Source organism: Mastigoproctus giganteus, chromosome 7, assembly GCF_048544385.1.
Source record: "Mastigoproctus giganteus isolate SK-2022 chromosome 7, ASM4854438v1, whole genome shotgun sequence".
In the NCBI taxonomy this organism is placed as follows: domain Eukaryota; kingdom Metazoa; phylum Arthropoda; class Arachnida; order Uropygi; family Thelyphonidae; genus Mastigoproctus; species Mastigoproctus giganteus.
The window spans coordinates 159697857-159722738 of NC_143581.1; the positions used below are offsets into that span (position 1 = coordinate 159697857).

The window sequence follows — 24882 nt, forward strand, 5'->3', positions numbered from 1 at the left end:
TTGTATCAAAATTTCACACTCCATCCAAGAATGGACTCAGTAATCTCCAAGAAGAACCCTCCCGAGCAAATACTTTCCACTACAACTTGAACTAATGTCAGAAAGAAGAGATTTGGACTTGAAATATTCAAAAAAATTAATTTTATATGAGAATTTATACTGAATGTTGATGAATTCTTAATTTTATATGTAGGAAGTTTTAATTATAGAATTATGCGAACTAATTCTGGTCACTTTTGAACCATTAATACCCAGTAAGATTAGTGCAATAATAACATATGGGTTTTTAACTATCTTGTGTCTCATTAAGAATATATAGTATATTATTTCTGGGGATCAGGATTTTATTCAAAGGTACATATAATCCACTGAATCTGAGCAGCAAGTTTTCAGTTTTCACAGAGCTAAAATACCATCAGTTTTCACAAAATACCAGGTATGATTTTTGACACTTAACTTTGCTGTGTCTGGATGCATATAAGCATTTAGTGATACCCCTGGTGCTGGTATTACACATAGGCAGTAATTCTTAAGTGGTCAGTGTTTGAGTGGTGTAAAATTAATGGCACATGAAATGAACTGCTTGATTCTGTCAGCATACTAATTGGACTCTGGGGTTTTAGCATCACTGATTCATTTTTGTATTATTATGTATAATACATTAATGTATTATACATAATGTTTATCTTCATTATTAGGAATAATACATTACTGAAAACTTTTCGTTATGAAATTAAAAATCAACCTATTACTTCATGAAATGTGTTAATCTGATTTTGCTTTCTGTTTCCAGTATGTGTTATCTCGAGAAAACATATCGTGTTTCATGGCATCATACTGGCAGTCTCTCTATTTCTGTCCTACTGCTTGTGCCTACCTTCTCTCTTCTTTTATTCTCAATGATTTGGTAAGAATTTTTTTAATTTTCTTTGTTAAAGAGGGTTTAAAATTTACTATTTTTTTGAAAAACACCTTTGAAGCAATTGATACAATATTCTTGTTCATTGTAAAAATTCTGATGTGTTCACCTATCATAAACATACATACTGGACCACTTTGGTGTGCACAATAGTTACTGATTTGACCTTTGTTAACCCGTTATTCAGTTTTTTTTAATGTTTAATGGTCACATGAGGCTTGGAGGAGGGATTGTAGCTATAACTTTGTTAATTAGAAATAGTCAAAAAAATCTCATGAACCACTATAAGGTCATAAAAAAAAAACCAAATGCAAAACTAATATGTCGCAATATAAATTAGAGTAATATGGTATTAGATGTAAATTACTACTCTACAATGTCTAAGATGCAGGTTATTGATAGAAAAGTGCTTATAAATGACCATCGTTTTTCATGGATGATTGCCATAAGTGGGGGCCAAACAGACCAATACTGGAATGATAAAAATAATGTTTAACTCTTTGGACTGAGTTCTCGAAATGTGTGGATCTGCAGCAGCAATTTTTCAAATGCAAGAGGACACGGGTAGTGAATTTCAATGGTGGTGGGCTCTGTGGTGTGAGTTTCTTTTGTGAAATTTTGAAGTTTCATAAAAATTAACACTGTGCACAACTTTTTAATAACTTTTTAAGTATGTGTTCCTATTTTGAAATTTTTGTCAAACATTAGAATGAAGAATGAACTTGTGAAATAAAATCAGAGTTTAAAAAAGAAAGAAAAAAAAAATGGTAGAAAGAAATCATGAAAAATTAAATAAGCATATTTTTACTTTTTTTTTTTTTTTTTGATGTGTAATAGTCCCTATATCTAGGTATATATCACATGATTCAGTTTCATCAACTTATCAGAATTTACTCAATTTTGGCTCTTATATGCCCAAATTCAACAACTGCCATTAACAGGTAAGAGGTTTTTTGGTGTCTTTTAATTCTAATTTCTTGCTGATACTTATTATAAGCTGCAGCTATGAAGTGCATTCAAGTTATAAAGTCTCCAAATTTATTCCTTACAAATTAGTTGAAGTAAATGCAAGATTACTTTTAATCTAACTGCCAATTAATGCTGAATATTTTCAGATGGCAGTACAATGCAGTATGTCACATTGCAGCATCCTTTGTTTATATTATTAAAATGGTACCTTTCACTCATCAAGAACATCGTCGTCATCATCAGCCATTTTCAATCCACTGCAGGATTGAAGCCTCTCAAAAATTTATTTTTCTCTTGACTTTCAGCCATTTATCATCATTACTGCTCCTTGTATAATTCTGTATAGTAGTCTTCTGCTACTCCTTCTGTTTTGTGCAATAGCCATCCATTTACTACCCACAAACTCATGAATTTCATCTTCCCATCTCTGTCATTGTCTTCCAGATTTTCTTCTAGCTCCTCTTGAGTACCATTCTGTTATTTTTGTAATCCATCTGTCATGTCTTCAGGCTGTCCTGCCCAAAACCATTTTAGTTCTTTACTTTTGATAAGAATGTCCTTTACTTGAGATTGCTGCCAAACCATGTGTTTCTCTTCTTATCTAACAGTTTGCTTCTCATTTTCTCTTCCATTCTTTTGGTGAGTGCCCAAGTTTCACTTCCATAAGTCATGGTGGGGAATATACATTGGTTCATTATTTTAATTTCAGACAAATTGAGATATTGCTCCTCAGTATGTGACTATATTTCCTGAATGCTGTCCATCCAAAATTTATTTTTCTCTTGACTTCCAGCCATTTATCATTATTACAACTAATCACTTGTCCCAGATATATGAATCCACCTTTTCAATTACTGCTCCTTCAATGATTATATCCCTTTCTGTGGCATACTTGTTCATCATTACTTTTGTTTTAGTCATATTCATCTTTAATCCGAAATCATTAATAACTCTGCATAACTGATTAAGATTTTCCTCTAATTCTTTGGGATCATGGCTTATGATCAGTGTCATCTGCAAATCATAAATGGCTTAGGTACTCTCCATTCGCATTGATTCCTTTCTGCGACCTGTCTAATCTTCTGAAAGCTTCCTCAAGGGCAGCAGTAAACAATTTGTCTCTTTGTCAAACTCCTTTCTCAATTTTAAATTTGCTACTGTCTTTGTCTAGTCTAATAAAACTGATTTGCATTATTCCACTCCTTAGGCATCACACCTTTTCTAATGCATTTTGTGAAGAGTCTTGCCAGTTTCTGTGTCATGTTTCTTCCTCCCAATTTTAACAACTCTACGGTAACTTCCTCTTCCGTGGGACTTTCTGATTCTTCATTTTCTTGAACCTTTTCTAATGCATTTTGTGAAGATTCTTGCTAGTTTCTGTCATGTCTCTTCCTCTCAATATTTGAACAACTCTACAGTCACTTCATCTTTCCTGGGACTTTCTGATTCTTCATTTTCTTCAATGCATGTTCTACCTCAACAGGAAGAATATCAGGTACGTTGTATGTGTTACTAATTTGTGATCCATCTTTCCCACTGCTGGCACCTTTTCCTTGCTCCTTCTATAATTCTCTATAGTAGTCTCTGCTATTTGAATTATGCCTTCTCTGCTATTTATATGCACACCATCACTATTCTTCAGTTTCAGTATCATTTGTCTTTCTGTATTACTGCTCATAGCTGCTGATTTAAGTTCTTTGTTTTCCCTTAATGCTTGTTCAACTTTTCTTGTATTAAATCTTATGTCCTCTCTAAGTCTCTTTCTAATGGCTTTGCATAACTCAGTATACTCAATTTTATCCTTGTCAGTGTTTACATTGCTCTTCATTCGTTGTCTTCGGTTCCTCATAAGTGTTTCTTGACTAATTTTTTCTTCTTTTGATTTCTTTTTACCGATAGGTTTCTTGGGCTTTATCACTTTCAGAAAGTTGTAGTATTGCTCATCAGTATCTTGTTCCTGATCAGTCTGCAGAAGCTCAAACTTGTTCTTAAGTTCCAGTACATACTGCTTTTTTTCCCTTTCTTTTCTTACATCTATATCAAGTGTGCATCTTACCATTCGGATCACTTCCAACATTTACCTTGTTCAGGACAGTAACATCATTCACAATATATCTTCTGTTAGTGAGGATGAAGTTGATTTCATTAGTTGTTAATCCATTTGGACTCATCCATGTCCACTTTCTGTTCACCGTTTTCTTCACATTCCTCGATTCTGCAAATTCCACAAGTCTTTCACCTCTTTCATTTCTTTCACCAATTCCAAAATTTCCTATAGTTTCCCTTTTTGTGCTCTTTTGTCTCTTTCCAACCTTAGCATTGAAGTCCCTCATAATGATAGTGTAGTGGATTTTCTGCTCATCTAGAAGACTCAATTTCGGTGTACATTTCTTCAACTTCTTCATCATCATGGCCCAATGTTAGTGCATAAATTATCATAACCTTTAGCTTGTATCTCTTAGAAATCTGAGTAGTAGTCTTGACACCCTTGGTGATGTACTTTTGAATTCCAAAATGTTGTTTTTTATATCTTTATGCATCAAAAAGCCAACTGCATCTTTGCTCCTTTCACTATTTCCATTGGAGTACAGCAGATTTCCACTTGATAAACTTATAAGTGAAACATTTTTCTTGTTTTAGCCAAACTGATGATATTCCAATTCACATTTTCTAATTCCTTTTCCAGCTCTAATATACTATCTTCAACGATGAGTGATCTTGCCTTGTAACAGGCCAAGTTCAGTTTGTCTCATATCTAGAGATTCTTAGCACCCTCTGCTTCCACTCTGATCCTCTTGCAGCCATAACAGGGGGAGTGAAAGCCATTGGAGACTGAGGGCCATTTGTTTCGTCATTCTGTCTTATCCTGGAGGGTTCAGTCTTTTCCTCTTCACGCTGACCAGCCGTCTTGAAGAGAACCACTCTACATGTTAGTTACCACCTAAGATACGTAACAGGGCTTACCATCAAGGTGTACACAAGTGGATTTTAGGGAGGCAGACCAACTGGACTTCTCCTAAATCTTCTGAAGTTTTAGAAGAAGTCTGGTTCACTGAGTGTCTGATAACACACAGAATGCCTGTTCCCCTCTAAGCCCCCATCAAAAATAACATGTCGCTATCTGATTTTTGAATCTCACTAGGAAAAGTCCAATTGAAATCCATCAGGAAATGTCAGAAATGTGTCCTTTGGGCTTTATGGATGTGAAAAATGTTGATAGCTGGTTATACTACTAGTAGTAGTAGTAGTGGCATGTGATGCAAGAAAGCGAGTAAATGAGCTTATGCAGCCAAAAAAATAAAAAATTACAAAACAATCCCCTCTAAATGTTTATCCAGTTCCTCCTTAAATTTATTTAACCTATCAACTTCCACAACGACAGATGGAAGTTTGTTCCAGCAATTAACCACCTGCTGGCTAAAGGCAAATTTCTGTACATCTATTCTACATCTGTCTTTCCTCAATTTGAATTTATGCCCCCTTAGGTTTGTAATCTGAACAAGTGGAAGAATCCCATCAGAATTCAGTGTGCTCAACCCATTCAAGGCCTTATACACCTCAATCAGATCACCTTGCAGGTGCCTAGTCTCCAGCCGCTTGGAGACTAGTTCTTTTGGTCTTTTTCATTTTCTACCACCTTAAGTGTAGTACCACACAGTTGGTATTTTTCTCTGGAGTTACTTCTACCCATAAGCAGTACTTTGCATGTATCGATGTTAAACTTCAGTTGCCACTTCTCAGCCCATTCAGTAGCACACTGTCATTACTCTCGTTAACAACCCTGCCAACTTTAGTATCATCTTCAAACTAAGCCTGCTATATCTTCATTGATAAATATACAAAACAGCAGTGGACCCAACACCGAACCCTGTGGGACTCCACTAATAACGTTAGTCCCCGAAAAATAGCAGCCATTGATTACCAATCTGTCTTCTCCCACTGAACCATCCTTTTATCCATTGTAGCAATTTACCCTTAATACCATTCTGCTCCAATTTGTACAGTAGTCTTCCATGTGCAACAGTGTCAAAAGCTTTCCTGATATCCAAGTATATGATATCAAAATTATTTTTTGCATCCAGATCCTTTGTAACCACATCATATTATCCAAACAAATTTGTCAGACAAGACTTTCCCTTAACAAACTCATGCTGTGTCTGAATTATTGCTGCAGTCTTGTCTAGATGATTCTGCAATGCATCTTTAACCAGTGACTCCATTATTTTACTCCGAACAGAAGTTAAACTAACTGGTCTGTAATTACTCGTGTCACCCTTCAATTTCCCTTGGTGAATTGGGGATACATTTGCACATCTCCAGTCCGTGGGGACCTCCCCTGAATCCAGGGATGCTCTCATAATTATGGCAAAGGGTTTGCGTACTTCCTTTGCCATCTCCTTTAATATAACTGGATAGATCCCATTCATTCCAGGTGCCTTATGTTTAATTTCAACAATCAACAATTTCTCTTCCACTTTGTTCTTAGTTATTACAAAATCATTAAGCACCCTGCTACAATTTGATAACCTTCTGCCATTTTCAAACCTTAACTCCTCGTGTGTGAATGTAGATGCAAAATACTCATTCAGTTTGTTTGCTATCTGAACAGGATCATCAACAGTCGAAACATCAATATCAAGTGGACCAATCAGATGTATCCCCTTCCTTTTAGAGTTTTTATAAGTAAAGAAATCCTTGTTGTTTTTCTTAGCATCCTTTGCCAAAGATTTCTCGTAATCTGCCTTCGCCAGCCTAACCTCCTTTGTGACATGATTACAGACTAGCTTATATCTGCCATAGGCTTCTGTATCATCTTATGTAATAGTGTGTATCTGTCAGTGGTACCAGTGGTCTCTCATAAAAGATGAACGTGTGAGTAGTGTAGGTATCATGAGAACAATGTTGTGTTGTTCAGCTGGCTTCTTAGTTACCGGAAGGCCCCCATCAGGAAGGGGCATACCAGCATCCATCCACAGCACAAGGAGCCAGGCAAGGTTAGTAGAGGGATGCTTGTCAGGGTGAACTCACCCTGCCTAGGAGTGGGAAGGGGGAGAAAGCATTGAGAAAAAGTGGGGTCCTCCTTGTCGAGCAGGAAATCAGAGTGGGAGAACACCCAAAGACAGGATGAGTGAACACAGCAACAGTACAAAATAAAAGTGATAGAAACAGAAAAACAGTGAGTGGCAGAAGATGACAGAGGAATACACCCCTGCCCCAAAGAGGAGAGTGCAGGCACAATGAGGGGGGCTGCGTGGAGAAATCCCATGCCGGCACAGTGATGTCAGCAAGAGATTCAACCCTGAAGGGTTAACATGAAGTTGAGATTCAGGCAAAGGTGGTCCACTCTGGAGCTGGTGGACTGCAGGAGTGGGAGCAGCAGCCAGAAGATTTCTTCTATGCTTGAAGAAATTGGTACAAAATTGTATGAAGGTATTTGAATGCTTACTTGTTGCCAGTTAGGGAATAAGGTAGATGGTTGGGAAAGGACTGGAAGGTTGATCTGGAGGAGGAGCTGCTGTTTGAGGGCAAAATAAACTGTAGTCTATCAGAAGGTGGATCCAGTCTTTCCTTCTCACCGGACAGGCAGATGTAGTCTTCAGCAAGGTCAAGCTGTTTGAAACAGCCTTTAATGGAGCCATATATGTTTAAGTGGTTAATGTCAGGATTGACTTTTTTGGTGGCTTTGCCTTTGCATCCAGAGGACCAGTGGGTCTGCCATAAATTGGTAAATTTTGACCACAAACTCTTATTCACAAAGTGATTTGTCCTCTGCAAAGATGGATATACTGAGAAAGTTAGTTTGAACACTAGAACTCACTGCATGGGGAAGGTCATAGGCAATGTAAAAATCTAGAGGGAGGCTGCCAGAAATAACCTGGAGAGCTGAAGTGAATGTGGTTTTGCAAGCCCTGGTCTTATGTAATAAGAATAGCTGCTGTATCTGGTTTATTTGCCAAGGTTATTCTGTCTACCTTGCAGAACTAGACAGGAGCACCATAAGATGTTATTGGGAGGAAAACAGCAGCTTACATGAGACAGAGGGTCCTTCCTTTTAGTCCCTAGTCCTTACAGGTGACCCTAGTGAGCATATCTATGTACTTCTTTACTTTAGCTTTGATATAGTCCAGGTGTGAGAAAAATGTCCATTTATGGTCCAATATGACTCCAAGATATTTTATTGTAATGCAGGATTTGAGGGATGCACCCTGAATTCGAATAACTGGAGGTCTGCATATGTCCAGAGTTCCCTTGATGAGCAGCATCTTTATTTTGGCGTTGGAGACGGTCAGCTTATGTATTTCTGTCCAATGTGCAAGAGCAGACAGGGTGCCATTTTTACACAACTCAAGGGCTTGAGGGTCCCGGGTGGGACCCTCAACGAGGATGATGAGAGCGAGACAAGCATGAAGGTATGCTGTAAGGAGTTGCAGAGCCATTCATCCAGCACCATATTCCATATCATACAGTCAAGTCTTAAATGGAACCTTGATGGTGGCCTCTAGATGTGGACCTGGTTATGCAATGGAAGATGCTCTTGATAGTCTTACCCACCTGATGACACTAGGCAGCCAGAACAAGCTGCCTTGAAATCAGCAAAAATTGCCAGAACATATTTAAATTCAGATTCTTCCCTTATCTTTCTAAGCTGTTGTAGAGCACCCAGGTCTGAAGCCAGACTGGTTTGTAGAAGTGAGCCCTCTATCCCGGTATCTGGTTGAAAGTCTGGAAAGAAGCCTTTCCTGAATCTTCCCCAGAATTGGAGCAAGTGCCATAGGATGGAATTAGCAGTTTGATTTGAGGAAGTGGCCACTTTAGGGATGAGTCAGAGGTTTGGCTTCCAGATGACTGGGAAGCAGCCCTCACGAAGTCAGGAATTAAATAGATCCATAAACAGCTCTGGGTTAGTTGACCATTCCTGCTACACCACCTTGCCCTCAATTGGGTCAAGGCCTGGAGCCTTACCCGGCTTGATTTTGCTGATGGCTTCAGCAGCCTCCACGTTGTTGAAGTCTTCTTCCTGTCCAGTGGGTGCATGGAGATTGTCTTCAGTTATCTGAGACTGTGCATTTTTAGGGTAGGGTGGTCCTCAATGACCAATTTGGCAAGGATCTTGCACATGGCATCAAGCTAGATAGTGGTTTGTTTCAAGTGTCCCTTGAATGGAAATTGAGTCAGTTATATCTGGGTTGCTGAGTTTGTGCCTGATGATCTTATATAGAGGTCCCCAGGGAGCTTTGTTGCCCTGATGGACAAGGTTGCATCACAAGGATAGTTTTGATGATATGGCATTTACATATTGCCTTTTTAGAGCTTTGAATTGGTCTAGATATTGCTCAGCCTGGGGGGAGCCTTTTCCACGAGCCCTCTGAAGTCTTTGTCTGGTAGCCCTTAGCTGAGACCTAAACATGGAAAGTTCTGGGGACCAACAAGGAATGCACTTGGGAAGCCTTTTTTCACTTGGCCATGGAGGCATTGTAGGCTTCTGAGATGTGTTGGTAATTAAGCACAGCCTTGAAGGAAGGAGATAGCTTCTCCAGCTCCACAGGAGAATGTTGCAGGAGGAGAGATTTAAGAGTGGAGTCGACGCCTTCCCAGTTTGCAGATTTGATTGGGAATCTAACAGAATCATTAAGCAGTAGAGTTCTGGTTGATTGGTCATGTGTATGGTAAAAGTAATGACTTGGTAATCACTTGTGATGAAGAACTCATTTATTTTCCAGTTGTATCTGGCAATGGTAGGAGAGGCAACAGTGATATCTATGTTTGATTGACCAGTTGAGGTGAAGAATGTGGGGGGCTTGTTAGGCAAGTTGAGGATGACCAGATCATGGGAGACCAAGAAGCCATCAATCAAAGTGCCTCTGGCATACGTAGTAGCACTGTACCACAGCGGAAATGTGGTGTTTGTGTCTGCAGCCAAGATAACATTCTTGTTTCCCAGAAGGGCAAAGGTGCGGTCCAGTTTTGCCAGATATCCAGTGAGTACTTGAAGTACGCAGTTAGAAGGGTGATGGCTCTGAAAACACCCTCAATGGTGGCAGCGGTGAGGTGGGAAATGCAGAAGGAGTGAACAACCTGGTGACCATGAGGTCTGGGTTAGAAAATGATGGAAGCATAGCAGCTGCTGGCAGAAACCTGTATTTTCCGGTATGCGTGAAAATACCCAGCCCAGCAACCTGGACTCTAGAGCAGTAGAGCTCTTGAAGGAGAAGATGAACACTATGCTCCTCCATAACATGGTAGAGTTGACTTGTCACTGAATAGGCTTTCTGTGCATTGACTTGTGCAATGTGAAGACTGTGAAGGTTGGTGAGCCATTGGCAATTCATAGCTGGTGGCCTGTCTTTTATTATTGGCTGCTCTGCTATAAATTGGGCAAACTCCATCACAGACTGAATGGTTGGATGGTTTGTTGGCGAATTTGCAGTTGCCACATTGATGAGGGGGAGAGAGAGATTTGTCTGAGCAAACTTTGAATGTGTGCCCCTCCACACCACATCCACAAACTGACATTCTTGTGAATGCAGTGGGAAGAGGTATGTCCATACCCCAGACAGTTGAAGTACTTCGTTACAGGCATGAAATCTCTGAACCTGTGTGAACTCCATCTTATAAAGATCCTGTCTTGAGAAAATAGCACCCATCTGATCGCAGGAGACACCTCAGTGACCCAGTTTAGAGTTTTTTTCAGCTCTGGACTTTGTGAAAATAACACGCTAACCTGCTCTACAGTCTCCTTCTGCTCAAAGTAATCTGCTAGGTTCCTAGCTTGAATTTCTTTGAGAAGGTCCTGCTTAGTTATACTGCTCTTGACATCAAAGATTAATAATGATGGACCTCTTAGTTTTGGGACTTATTATTATTAGCCATATGGTGCAAGGAAGCCTGAGGCTTTTTTGTTGCTCAGCTTGGAGCTCTTAGTTTGTAATGGTTGTGGCTTGTTCACCTCTGCAGGGTTAGATAAATTGTCAGACATAAAATGGAAAACTGAGTTTTGCCCCTGAAGCTTCTCATTGTCAATGAGCAGAGTTGAAATCTTTTCCATCGTAGACCTGCCTTTGAATGCCTGAGGAAAGAGTTGGCATGTTTCTCTTTCTCATTGGTGAAGGCCGAGGAATCATTTTCAGGTAGGTATCTTGTTGGGGTGGTGGTAGGGGTGGGGGGCTCATGTCCTGCATCTCAGTGTCGGGACACTGAGATGCAGGACATGAGCTTTTTCTTGTAGTTGTAGGCTTAATGGCTTTCCTAAGAAGTTTTTTAATCCTCAGTTTTTTTTTTTTTTTTTTATGCATTCATGAAGGAATCAGCCGGGAGTCCCACAGGAGCCTCGCAGGTATCCTCACTTTCCATGGAAGCAACAGGAAATTGCATGTTCAAGTGGGAATCATCATTTTCCATCTTCCTGAGTTTCCTTTAGGATCTTAGCTGAGCGAGGATCCAGGGGACCCGTCACATGGATCATCAGGCTGGTCCACATCAGAGGAGATGCAGGGATTCCTGTCAGTTGTAATTTGTTCGTTGTCACTAGCTGTTGAAACGTGGGCTATGTGGATTTTTTTTTTTTTTTTTTTTCTCCAGGGCAGGGTGAAGTAAATTATCCCCTGAGCCCATCTATAATTGCATACCCAGCTAGACCATCTGCTGATGTTCATCAGCAGATGGTCTATCTGGGTATGCAAGTTTTGTGAAGGATAGGAGTCCTGCAAGAATAAAACACATGAATCAAGATGTTGAGCCAGTTCAGAGGCCAATATCCGCCAGGTTGAGGAAATGGTTTTGGGTGACAAAGGTCAGCGGTGGATGAAATTGTAATAGCTACAGCCATTTCTGTTGGATCCACGCATACCATACTCTATGAAGATCTCAGAATGAGCAAGGTGTCAGCTCAGTGGGTTCCAAGGAAGCTTTCTCAGGGACAAAAAGACAATCATGTCAATTTGTGTAAAGCAGTATTCATTGAAATGCTGCAATGAATGGATTGCCACAATGGATGAGACATGGGTTCCTACTCTTCAGTCCAGAAATGAAACATCAGTCTGCCGAATGAAAGCACACTGAATCACCACTGCCTAAAAAGTACAGTGTTTCTGCAAGTACAGAGAAAATTATGGTTACTGTTTTCTGGGATATTGATGGAATAATTCTTTCACATTGTGTACACAAGGGACTACAGTGACAGGAAACTCATATGAAGAAGTTCTGAAGAAAAGGTTCTGCCCAGTACTTCAGACAGAAAAAATGCCCACATAGACTGAATCGCATTCATTTCCATCAGGGCATTTTGGAAATGTGCAAAGAACATCCAACAATGGATGTTCTTTGTGGCAGAAGATTTCCTAGCCAACAAGCAGCTGCTTCTGCCATATACCAGTGGGCCAAACATACCTCCATAGAAAGCTTTCTATGGCCTCCACAGTTTGGAAGAACAGATGTTGAAAAATGTATGCAGCTTCTAGGAGACTATGTTGAAAAGTGAGGCAAGTGTCACCTCTGTATCTTGTGTACTTTATGAAAAAAATCAATTTGGAGACCTTGTAACTTGAATGCACTTCAAACATTTATTTGGAAACATAGATAAGAAATCACAGCACCATAAATGGGCACTCATATGGGCATTCATAAATAATTGCTTGCTTTGCCCTCTGATCCTGCCCCTTCCCCTTTGTGAATAGGAGAGATATTTGCACCTTTCAATCTATAAGAACCTCCAGTGAATCAAAGGATTTTCTCATAATTATGGCAAAAAGGTTTGCTTACCTCTTTTGCTACTTCTTTTAATAATTGGAAAGATCCATCAGCCCATTTGCTTTATTTACTTTTAGCTTCAACAGTTTCTCTTCAACTTTCTTCTCAGTTATTATCAAATCATTTAGCTCCCAGTCAGAATTAGAATGCTTCTTGTATTCCCATTCCTAAAGACTTCTTCCCATCTGGATGTAGATGCAATATATTTATTCAGCTTGCCAGCAACCTGAATAGGATTATGAATAGTTACTTGTATACCATTCTTATCCAGTAAACCAATGTGATTCACCCCTTTCCTCCTAGTGTTAACATATTCAAAGAATTCTTTGCTGTTTTTCTTTGCATTCTTAACAAAGCATTCTCATTCTGCCTTAGCTTACCTAATCTTTTAGTAATAGCATTATTTCAGACTAATTTATACTTACTATATGCTACTTTGTACCCTGGTAATTTATAATCATTCTGTGCATTTTTCGTTCCCCCCACTTTTGTCATCAGTTTATCTGACATCTATTTATACTCGGTTCACCCTTTTCAGACAAGGTTAATCCTTTGCCAAAGCAAAATCCCTTCATTTTATCTTTAAATGACTCTCTCATTGATATATTATGTTAATGACATATAATGGTTCCTTTACTTGAAGATTCTTAGTGCATGAAGAATTCCCGTATGATAATTGAATAGACAAGTTAACATTAACAGTATTCATTGTTTAGTTATTATTAATTTTTATATTTTTCTTAAAAGCTTTATTTTCCTAGATACCAACTAGAGTGAAGAAGAAAAACTTTTTCCTACATGTGATTCTTTATGATGACCGTGATAACATATATATAAATATACTTAAATAGTAAGGGTGCAAGAATATTTGTTGATGCTATTGAGGCAGTGTTAGATAGGTCGGAAAACTATTAGCTTGGGGATATACAGACTAATAGATTAACATGTTCACAATGACTGTGCTATCCTACGCCAACCATTATAAACTTTTATTAAATAAAATAAATTACAGTTGTGTTGTATTAAGATAATAATAATAATAAATGAAATAAAATAAGTAAAATGAATAGTACAATTACACTGGATAAAACTGGTAAAATAAGATCTGTACAATAAAATTATAAAATACAATAAAATAAAATAATGTAGATAAAACACCAGATAAAAGTGATAAAATACTGAAGCTTTCAGAGGTGTCCGCTTCCTTTTCAACAGTGAAGCTTACTGTACAGTACATTCTTAAATATCAGCAGGCTCACGGTTCACAGCACTTGTTTCTACAAGAGCATGGGCAATATTCTCCATACGTGCACTGGAACCAGAAATGGCTCGGGAGCATGCCAGGCAGAACCATTCATCCCATCCAAGGACCACAGCTCGAAGAGGGGATGAATGTGGATTCCCCTGTTTCTTTCAATAGTGTTACTCTCAGAGGAGCAAATTCACAAGCTATTGAGCCACTTGCGTCCCAAAACCTGTGTGCCTGGTGGACGATAACAGCTTTGTCAGGAGGGATTTTTATGACTCTTCTCCCAAAAATGCTCCGCCACAGCAGACCTCCAATAATCCGCAATCTTTATCACACTGATATGCTCCCCCATGTGATCTATAAACCGATGCTTTGTTTCACCAACATAACATTCCCCGCAATCCAGGCATTTTATCTCATATACGACCCCACTTACACATTCTATAGGTATGGGGTTGTTAACCTTTGACACAACTGTGTGCATCCTCCGCCCTGTTAGCTGCACACAGCATGTCTGGCAATCGCACAACACCCAAATTATACACTCAGTTAGGCCAGAATAGTAGGAAATGTATGCAGTGGCAATGGTTGTAAATGGCTCTCTACGTCTGTGCCCTGCTTCTCGGATACATTTCTCTATGATCCTCTGAGAGATGATAGATAAGTGTATCCACCAACCGTTATAAACTTTTTAATAAAAGTTTATAACGGTTGGGGTAGGATCATACAGTCATTGTGAACATGAACATTCCCAATCCCAGAGGCCTATTTGAAGAAAAAAGATCAACAATAGCCACAGGCAGAGGTGAAAGTGATTAATAAATAAATTTTCTGTTTATACTCTGGCACGACAACCAAGTCAGTAGAGTTTACAATAAATTTTCAATACAAATATTTATCGTATTTAGTAGTCACGGGCTTGAACCCCCGGTCACTCAAGGAACGTGTGCTATGCACTCTCGCTCCTGACCACTCGGCTACGTCAGGCCTATTATTCTTGCACTGCTTCTATGGAAATGAACAGCAGCTTGGTTTGCTGGGGATTTCAAGAACTGCTGAGAGCCATCATGGAACAAGTAAATACATATTAGCATTAGCAGAGGAATATGGTGCAAGAAAGCTCGTTTATACAGCATCAGCCAAAAAAAAAACCTTTCCATTTCACCCATCCATTCACTCCAAAGGCTTGTCTAGTTCTTCCTTGAACTTATTTAAGCTATCAATTTCCAAAACAACAAATGAAAGTTTGTTCCAGGAATCAATCACCTGCTGGCTAAAGGGAAATTTCAGAAAACTTGGACATTAAGCCTGATATAGCTTCATTAGTATCATTGATAAGTACAGAAAACAACAATGGACCAACATCGAACCCTTGAATTCCACTAATAATATTAATCCACAAAGAACAGTGTCTGTTGATTACCATTCTGTTGATTACCATTGATAAGTACAGAAAACAACAATGGACCAACATCGAACCCTTGAATTCCACTAATAATATTAATCCACAAAGAACAGTGTCTGTTGATTGAAGACACTCAGAATTACCATTTTGAGTGTCTTCTCCCACTCAGCCATCCCTTTTTCCATAGCAGCAACTTGCTCTTAATGCCATACTGCTAGAGTCTGTACAGCAGTCTTTTATGTACAACAGTATCGAAAGATTTCATGAACTCAGAAGTATATGATATCGAAATTATTTTTTTCCATCCAATTCCTTTGTAATTGTTTATTAGTATTCAATCAAATTGGTCACACAAGGTTTCCCCTTAACAAACCCATGCTGTGTCGGAACTGTAATTGCAATCTTGTCTAGATGATCCTGCAATGCTTCTTTAATCAGTGACTATTTTCCTCCAAACAGAAGTTAAACTAACAGGTCTATAATTACTGGTGTCACTCTTTCATCCCTCTTTGTGAATTGGGGATACATTTGCACATCTCCAGTCCATGGCGACCTCCCCTGAATCCAGAGATGTTCTCATAATAATGGCTAAGGGTTTACTTACATACTTTTGCTACCTCCTTTAATGTAACTGGAGAGAGATCCCAGGTGCCTTTCTTATGTTTGACTTCAACAATTTCTCCTCCACTTTGCTCTTAATTATTAAAAAATCCTTTAGCTCCCTGTTAGACTTCTGTAATTGCCTTCCTTAAATAACTCCTGATATGTGAATGTAGATTCAAAATACTCGTTCAGTTTGTCAGCTATGTGAGCAAGATCATCAACAGGATCAAGTGGACCAATCTAATTCAACCCCTTCCTTCTAGACTTTACATAAGTAAAGAAGTCTTTGCTGTTCCTCTTTGCATCCTTTGCCAAAGATTTCTTGTAACCTGCCTTTGCTTGCCTATCCTCCTTTGTGACTTGATTGCAGACTAGCTTATATCTACTGTAGCCTCCTGTGTTGCCTGATAATTTATGCATCCCATGCATTTTTCTTCTCTGCCACAAGTCTCATTAGTTCATCTGACATCCATTTAGGCCTAAACCTTGAAGAGTATTTCTTCGTGGGAACAAAAAGCCTAGTAGCTTCCAAGGTTACCTCCTTGAATGTTTCCCATTTGGAATTTGCTATTGGTAACCTCATCAGTTGGTCTCACTGTATAGAATTTTAGAACTGTCTGAGACCACTGTCACCCATATGAAAGCAAAAACCCTTTTGTCTTGCTAGTGTGTGAGTGACTAATCCATAAGTTCCATTCAATATCTCAGCAGTTAAAATCCCCCATTATAAGACAATCTGGCCCACTCGATTTCTTCATACAGTTTTTGAATTGCTCATCAGAATCATTAGGCCTATGATACACTCCTCTCATTTTTGCTTTCTCAGTGCTTATGCCATGCCAAACTGACTAAACATTGCACTGACCACCCATGTCAACTGGATCTACTGCCTTAGAGTTTGTTTGTTAACTAACAGCATAACCCCTCTTCCCTTCCTATCCTGTCTCTCCTTTCTGTACACATTGTACTCCCCAAATTCCAATTCTGCATTCCTTATACATGGTGTCTCAAAAATACATGGCATAACTTCAGGAATGAGTTCCTCATATGTAGACAATAAAAATATTTTATATCAACATAGTTCCGGAAATGCTTAGTTTCCGAGTTTTGAAGGTCTGTCTATGACACTTAACTGTTCACATCACCTTATGGTAACTGTTCAAAATGTCCACCTTCTGCCTGAATACAGGCCTCACATCGACATCTCATGGACTCACGAAGATGATGCCAAATTCCTGGCATGTTTTGTATTGTCTCACAACCTGCCACAATTCGATTGCGGAGAGTTTCCACATCAGCTACCGGAGTCGAATACACCAATGACTTTAAATGGCCCCACAAGAAGAAATTTAGTGGGTTTAAATCAGGTGAGCTTACCATCTGTACCTATTGCAGATGGTAAGGATAGTTGGTGTTCTTGCAACACTCCAAATAATCTAATGTTGAACAGCCAGTTGCATTGCTATTCTGCATGTGCTGATTCCAGGAGTGGCATGCACAACATCCAAAATCTCCTCTTCTACTTCAGGAGTCATAGATCTTGGTCGTCCTCTGTCGGCAGCATGAGGTGTAAAGGTCCCATGTTCACAAAGGTGGCGATGGATACCTTCAAACGTTTTCCTGTCTGCACATCTTCGTTCTGGGAACCTTTCATGGTGCAAATGACACGCCTCCAGAGCATTGCCGTCCGCCAAACCATACATAAAGTGCATATCCGCTTGCTCCTGATTTGAGTACATGGTCGGAATGGAAAACCACCAGATTCTGTCAGTACCTTGTGATGAAGGAAATCACCTGTGGGAGATAAGACATTCTGGTTAATAACTCGGGAACCAAGCATTTCCGGAACTATGTTGATATAAAATATTTTTATTGTCTACATATGAGGAACTCATTCCTGAAGTTATGCCGTGTATTTTTGAGAAACCCTGTATATATGTCACCATGTCTCTGATATCCTAACAATATCTGCCTTTGATGTCTTGACCAGCACCACTTCAAATTCATCAAAGTTATTTACTAACCCTAGCACTGGTGTTCATGCAAGTATAAATGCACCTGTTCTTACTCTTAGTTAACCTAACACGACCCATGTATTTACTTGTTCCATGATGACTCCCAGCAGCCTTAGAAATTCCCAGTACCTCATTGGGAACAGCAGCCTGGTAGGCTGCTGTTCATTCCAATAGAAGCAGTGCAAGAATCACTTTTGCCTCTGCCTACTGTTAATATATTAGTCTGTGACTCACCCCACGCTATCAGTTTTTCAACCCAGCTAACACTGCCTCGATAGCATCAGCAAATATTCTTGCACCCTTTCTATTTAAGTGTATCCCATCCCTGTAGAAGTATTTTCTCCTGTTAACAAGAACAGACCACGCTGAGAAAAAGTCTACCCACAAGCACAATCTCTCCAGGGTCGAATTGATTGACAAGGCTCTCATCATATACTCCCTATTGTGTCTGGGCAGAACTGCAGACGCTTTCAATTTTTTCAACTGCCCTCTACTTGTTAAGTTAAACTGCAGATCTCCCGCTCTTAATGTCAATGGTACCAACGTGAATAACATCACCTTTTGTGCCCTTAAAAGATGATTTCTGCCCTAGGTCATCATCTTTTGCACCTGGCAGACATACCCTGGTTCTATTTCACCTATCCTTTTTACACAATATATTTCCCATTTCCCTGACAAATAGTCACCGACCATAACTGGCTCCTGTAGGACCAGTGCATTCTTCCTTGAAGATTGCCACTGTGTTGCCTGATGTACAGGAGTGAGCTTGGGCATTGAGTAGGGAAGCTGAGAGCTTGATGGGCATCTCATTTTAATTCCTTCGAGAGCATCTACCCTACTCTTCAAGCATCTCATAGATGCCCATCAGAACCTGAGTTGGTGTTTAATTTCTTCACACTCCCTGCATCTACCACACATATAAAGACCTGTTCCAGAAAGGCCAGTAAACACTTCACAAGTTGCATATTTTTTTAGGGTGTGATGCATCGGACAATTGCTCCCTTCGGTTCTCCTGAGAGCCACAGCACTCCCACTACTTTGTGCACATTGCTTTGCTGCTCTAGTCTGGAGTATTATTTCCGTTTAAATACAATTTAATTGATTACAATGAAAATTATAAGATTAATAAATTTAATTGATTAATTGACAATACTAAACAAAGCTAACAGATTCCTGAATGCAGTGATACGTGTTACTCTGTCTAGTTTTACGGTATACCTAATGTTATCAAGTTCGATATATACATTTGAGATTAATGAACACAACGTTAAATTAGTATTTGTCTTGCATTACTATGCTTTGTGTTGCAGAGCATAGTCAGTACGTATAACAGTAGTTTCAGGAAAATGTCAGGTATATCTGTGATATTTTTGAACAGCATTGATAGAGCAAGACATTCTGTTTTGAGCAGAGAATTAGCTGCAGCCTTACACGAGTGGTGAAAGATTTCTGTCTCTGCATACTGAAAACCTTTAGAAAGTTCCCCCTCCCCAAGAAAGTTACTGATATCATTATGCCCCATGGGGGCCATACAAAAAAAATATATATTTTCTAACTGGGTGTTTTTTCATTTGTTGTCTCAATACAAGTTGAAGGCTAGTGTGTGTCCAGTATGTTAGATATAAAGGGTCAAAGGGAATTACAGGTTAAAGACTCCACCTGAATTTGTTTCTCCATTTATTTGTAACATTAATTAAATTTTAGAAAATTTTTGCAATTAAAATCATTTAGTTGAATAAGCCATGTCAGTTCAAGATTTTTTTTTTTTTTTTTTCAGGAAGATAGTAGGAAGGGAAGTCTGTTAGGGAAAACACGAGCATGTTTGAATGTTTATTTCTCACTTTTGTGCATGTATCTAATCAAAATAATTTGTGAAATTACTGATTTTCTCAGTGACGTATATGGCTTACTTTATCATCAGGATATACTTCCACATGTAACGAGACAGGAAAATAATGACCTACCATTCTTAAATGTGTTCTTCAAGACAAAGATTTTATTCAGCCATTTTATTATAAAATATTTGTTAATATTTTTAGATTATTAATATTTACATTATTTATTTACAATATTTATATTACAAATATCATGACAAAATGTAAATAGATTTTTATATCCATTTAATGTATTGAAAATACCATTTGATGACAAGCATTAGTGCTGAATGTTTCCTTAATTATAAAAAATAAAGATAAAAAATGTATAATGCAATAAGTTTGAAGTCTACCCAAGTATTTTTTTTATAACATATATGCAAGTGCTTCTATCTAAATGGAAATACTTCTAAATAATAATAATAATAAATACTTACCCAATCAACATAATGGTGCCCAACACTAGAAATCTTCAGAAAACCTATGAGGAAGAGATCAGAAAGTACAGACTTAAGACAGGAAGGCAAACAAATGTGGCATATGGAACAAGTAATGACCATCCCAGTCAGTGTCTGTTACTGGCATGGTGCCAAATGGCCTCCATAAGAACCTAGCAGCAATAGGCCTCACTGAGAACACTTACATGGAACTCCAGAAAGCCACAATCCCCAACACCTGTAGGATAGTAAGAGTTCCTCATCCAACAGTAATAATAGTAACTGGACATAACCAACCACCCCTGCACTTGGTACCAATACCTATCATGGGGAAAAAAAAATCCCACAAAGGAGAAAATATTTAGGAATTTATATATCTTAATGTTCTATACTCTTCAAGACCTGTAGCAGTGCTGCTCCCATTCCTACAGTCCTCCTCATCTGATAAATAAAATTAATTTCAGGAATGATTGCTTTCCTTGGTGGTTTTTTTTTTTTTTTTTTTTTGTTTTTTTTTTAAGGTTAGCATTTATTAGTGACTTGTTGGACACAAAATACTAACCGTGATCTGCAATTGCCTTCCCTCCCATTGATTTTAAGTAATCTTTTGTGGGCTTTTTCACACCTTTGCTGAGTTCAATGTAAACAATTTTTCTCTTCCAAAACATCTCATCCTTTTATTTGAGATGCTTTGGAAGAGAGACGCCTTGTTCTCAACATATTTCTCAATTATCTCTAATTTCTATGCCACATTTAAGTTCACACTCTTTAACTTCTCTATCCTTGATGCCATTTTAAATTGTAACGATTGCAAAATGATTTAATAAATAAAGTCAATTCAGAAATCACAGAAACACTCTGTATACAACCTGACTGCACGATAGCTTGAGGCAGACTGAGACCGAAACAAAGTGAGTCGGTAGACCTGCAGTTTAGTGTCCCAAGTCACATTCAGCTTGCAAGTCACCGCCTGCTCTTATCTGTAATCTGGGAAAACAGCTATTTGAACATGTTTTCAAAAAGAATAAAAATTTCCTGAATTTGATTATAAAAATAAAAGTAGGTAATTATCAAAACATGTAATGGAAATAGGTAATTATTATTAATTTTTAATTAATAATAACACTGAGGTTTTGTATAACATAAAAAAAATAATACGGTCTAGTTTAATATGTACATTACTGTATTATTATTTGTCCGGTCCATTAAATCCAAAATCTGTTGTAATCAGGGTCTGTTAAATCTAGGGTTTACTGTACTTCTGTATATTGTGCATATTAGTCTTGGAAGTTCGAATATGTTTATATTTTTCTATGATTGTTGGTTAAAATGGTAAAGATTGGGTCAGCAACAAAAATGCATTTCATCTACTGGATTTTATTGTTCAGTTTTATGTGTAAAGATTAAACAGATCATTAATTGTTTTTTTATTCCTTTTCCAAAATTTACTTATAATTTTCACCTGAGATTTTCAGATAAGAAAAGAAAAATTCACATTAAATAATTAAAAAATTTATTTAATAACATGTGTGTTAAATGGAATGAAATGAAGCCTCTAGTTATGAGGGATTGTGTGGTGTTGTTAAAGTTACATTTTTACCTATCAGTACGTATTTAACCCCAGGGGCTCACATCTGGTGAGTATGGGCTTGGCACACCCAGGGTCCTGAGCTGGATATCATCATCCTTCTCTTCCTTGGTGATTCCCTTCTACTTCTCTCTCTCTCTCTCTCTCTCTCTCTCTCTCTCTCTCTCTCTCTCTCAGGGTAATTCAGAATTTCTTTTTTTTTTTTGTCTGGTGCAGCATAAGCCTTAGGCTTCCTTGCATCATTAGGCTAATAATAATATGAAAGAAAGAAAGAAAGTGAACATCTGTGATGATGGTTCAAGAACTGTAAGATAGAGGGTTTTATAATCTGATTAACATTGGACCACAATTTCAGGCTGGTACGCATTATACTTACTTTGTGGAAGAGTGGGATTTTGGTTATAGTCAATATAAAGTTGACAATAAGGGAACTAAATGAACATGCATTGATTCTAGAATATATGAGAGGTTAAAATAGTTACTTAGAGAATTGTTCAATTTATGTGCAGATGCAAAATTGAGTAAACTAAATGCTGATGACATCCTTATGCTTTCTAAGATGACATACATAGGTAGCATAAATTTGAATTGAAAACGTAGATGTACAAAAATTTGCTTTCAACAAGAGTATTTGATTGTTGAAGCAAACTTCTGTATGGTGTTGTGGAGGTGGTAGGTAGTTTTAATTAATTTAATGAAGGATTAGATAAATTACACTAATCAACAATTTTTTGTGATACTTCCACAATGAAAATATAAGATTCTGGAGGAAATAAATGTGCTGATTCTGAAAATCACCATAAAGTCTCTCACGTCTACATCAAAAGATGTACCAATGTTTAATGTCAAAATAAAGGGACATATACATATAATTCCGATGCAACATAAATTGTTGCATCGGAATTTGAACCTACAAACCTGTGGTTCTTAGGTTCAAAAACCGTTATAAGAAAACAGAGGCCAGAATCGATTTGCTAAAATTAAGAGAATTAACTTATATCTGTTAAAATAAATCAGTATGTCATACATTACTGGCTAGATTATGTGAAATGGGTATATTGGTAAAATGTAACTACCTCTATATTTAATAACTGTGACGTGATGTGAAACATCATGGTGATTTTTAAAAACATCATTTAAGTCTTGGAGGTAAAAATTGTGTTGGGTAGTGTTATTTAAAGGGGATAGACAAATGATCTGATTTTTTTTTTTTTTTTTTTTTGGCTGATGCTGTATAAGTTTGTTTCTTGCATCATTTGCTAATAGAGTACTAATACTGAACAATATTTTAAAACAGTGGGCTAAAAAGAGCAAATAGTAATTTCTGACATGAATATTGACTTACTTGTATAATTGTTTCATGCCATATGTTTTGAGATATAGTTCTGCAATAACTGTGAATTAAAAACGTATATATGGAAGTATTCAGTAGTATGTACGTAGATCTGTGTTTTGAAGGTTGCTTTAAGCAATGTGTCAATTGTATAAATTGTCTTAATTTTTTAGTTTGTGTTGCCTTTTCTTATCTACATTTCCAACTAATTTTAGAACACTTTCTAATAGGTGGCATGATGGCACAAAATAGCTTCAAAAAATCAGACAAGATCCCACCACCTCACTTACCTAATTTGAGCTTAAAAAAGCAGAAATTAAACAGTTTCTGAGTTCAACAGAAACTGTTTAAATTTCAGACTTTGGTAAAACTGAATCAAGTAATAATAGATAAGGGATTTACTGCATCAAAAAAATGAGTTTTATTTTATTTGCAAATTTAAAAAAATTTTTTTAATGATTTCAATGACTTATTTTATTTTATTTATTTAATTTTGATTTTATTATTTATTTATTTTTATCTTTTTATTATTTTAATTGTTACAATTTTTGCAACTTTTTTTTAAATTCTGATCTCGTTTTTGACAATATTTTGACTCCAACGTTAGGCAGTAGTAAAAATCAGAACACTTTAATATTTTAAAGCATTATGCACAAAGATTTTTATTAATTCCACAAAAAAAACACTCCACAGAGCTTGCAGTTATTAAATTCATTTCAGAATGCCAGTCCACACGCATCCAACTCACTGCTGAAATGGTTAAATAAGTTCAGAATTAGTACTGGAAAAAGGATGCAAGGAGAAAACTTAGACAGCATAAACAACAAAAAAGAAAATAAAATTCTAACACTTAATTTTCCTGTGTTCTAATTACACTGGCCAACAAAAAACAAAAAAAAAAATGTACCTCTGTTCCAAAAGTTCCAGATTCTAAAGGAAATTGATCCACTAATTATAAAAATACAAAAATTGTTTCTATCACTACAAAATATAAAATTTTAGCAACTTAATGAATGATTGGCTTCAAATATCATATAATATAATACATATGCTATCTTAAAAATGAGTCTTATTCATTTTAAAATATTTTAATTAAACATATACAACTATATTTCCTTAGAAATGTGTGCCAATCAGAATTTTTCAGTATATTTTCAGTGCAGCAATCTTCCAGCAGCCTTGGTTCAGCTTTTTAGTACTTTCAGCAGCCCGCATCTTTATAACATTGCAGTAAAGTTGGCACCAGGGATTCATAATTCTTCTCTTTCTTGGGATTCCTTTCTACTTCTGACTCTTGCTCTCTATCTGTCTTGGGGTAACTCAGGATTTTTTTTTTTTTTTGCTGCTGCAGCATAAGCCTCAGGCTTCTTTGCACCACGTGGCTAATAATTATCTTCTTTCCTTACTCCAAAAAATCCATGCATAACTTCTTTAAAAAAAAAATCGCCAAGCTACTAATTCAATATCCTGTAGCTTTATTTCAAATATGTCATCTTTGAAAATTTCTTTATCTGCAGTCCAATGAAAATTCCTTCTTCCATTTTTGCATCTGTTAAATTGGGAAGTACTTCCATTAGGTAGCAGAATCCACTTTCTTTTTTATTCAGAGTCAACAAAATTCTTCATTAATCCAAACTTTATATGCAAAAATGGAAGAAGAATTTTTTTTTTTTTTTGGTTCAACCAGTGGAATATTTTATATTACTTCTCCCTGGTAAAAATTCCTCCCTTTTTTCCCTCTGCT

At 37.4% G+C, this 24882-nt stretch overlaps 1 protein-coding gene across 1 annotated transcript in view; it reads left to right on the forward strand.

The window, feature by feature from the left end:
- Nucleotides 1-24334, forward strand: part of LOC150083286 (uncharacterized) — a 159738-nt gene extending 135404 nt beyond the window's left edge. The window contains exons 7-9 of the mRNA XM_090378463.1: nt 794-907; nt 19684-19883; nt 24259-24334. Coding sequence (XP_090234589.1) covers nt 794-907; nt 19684-19883; nt 24259-24334 — 390 coding nt within the window. The remainder of the gene's footprint in view (nt 1-793; nt 908-19683; nt 19884-24258) is intronic.
- Nucleotides 24335-24882: the final 548 nt, after the last annotated feature.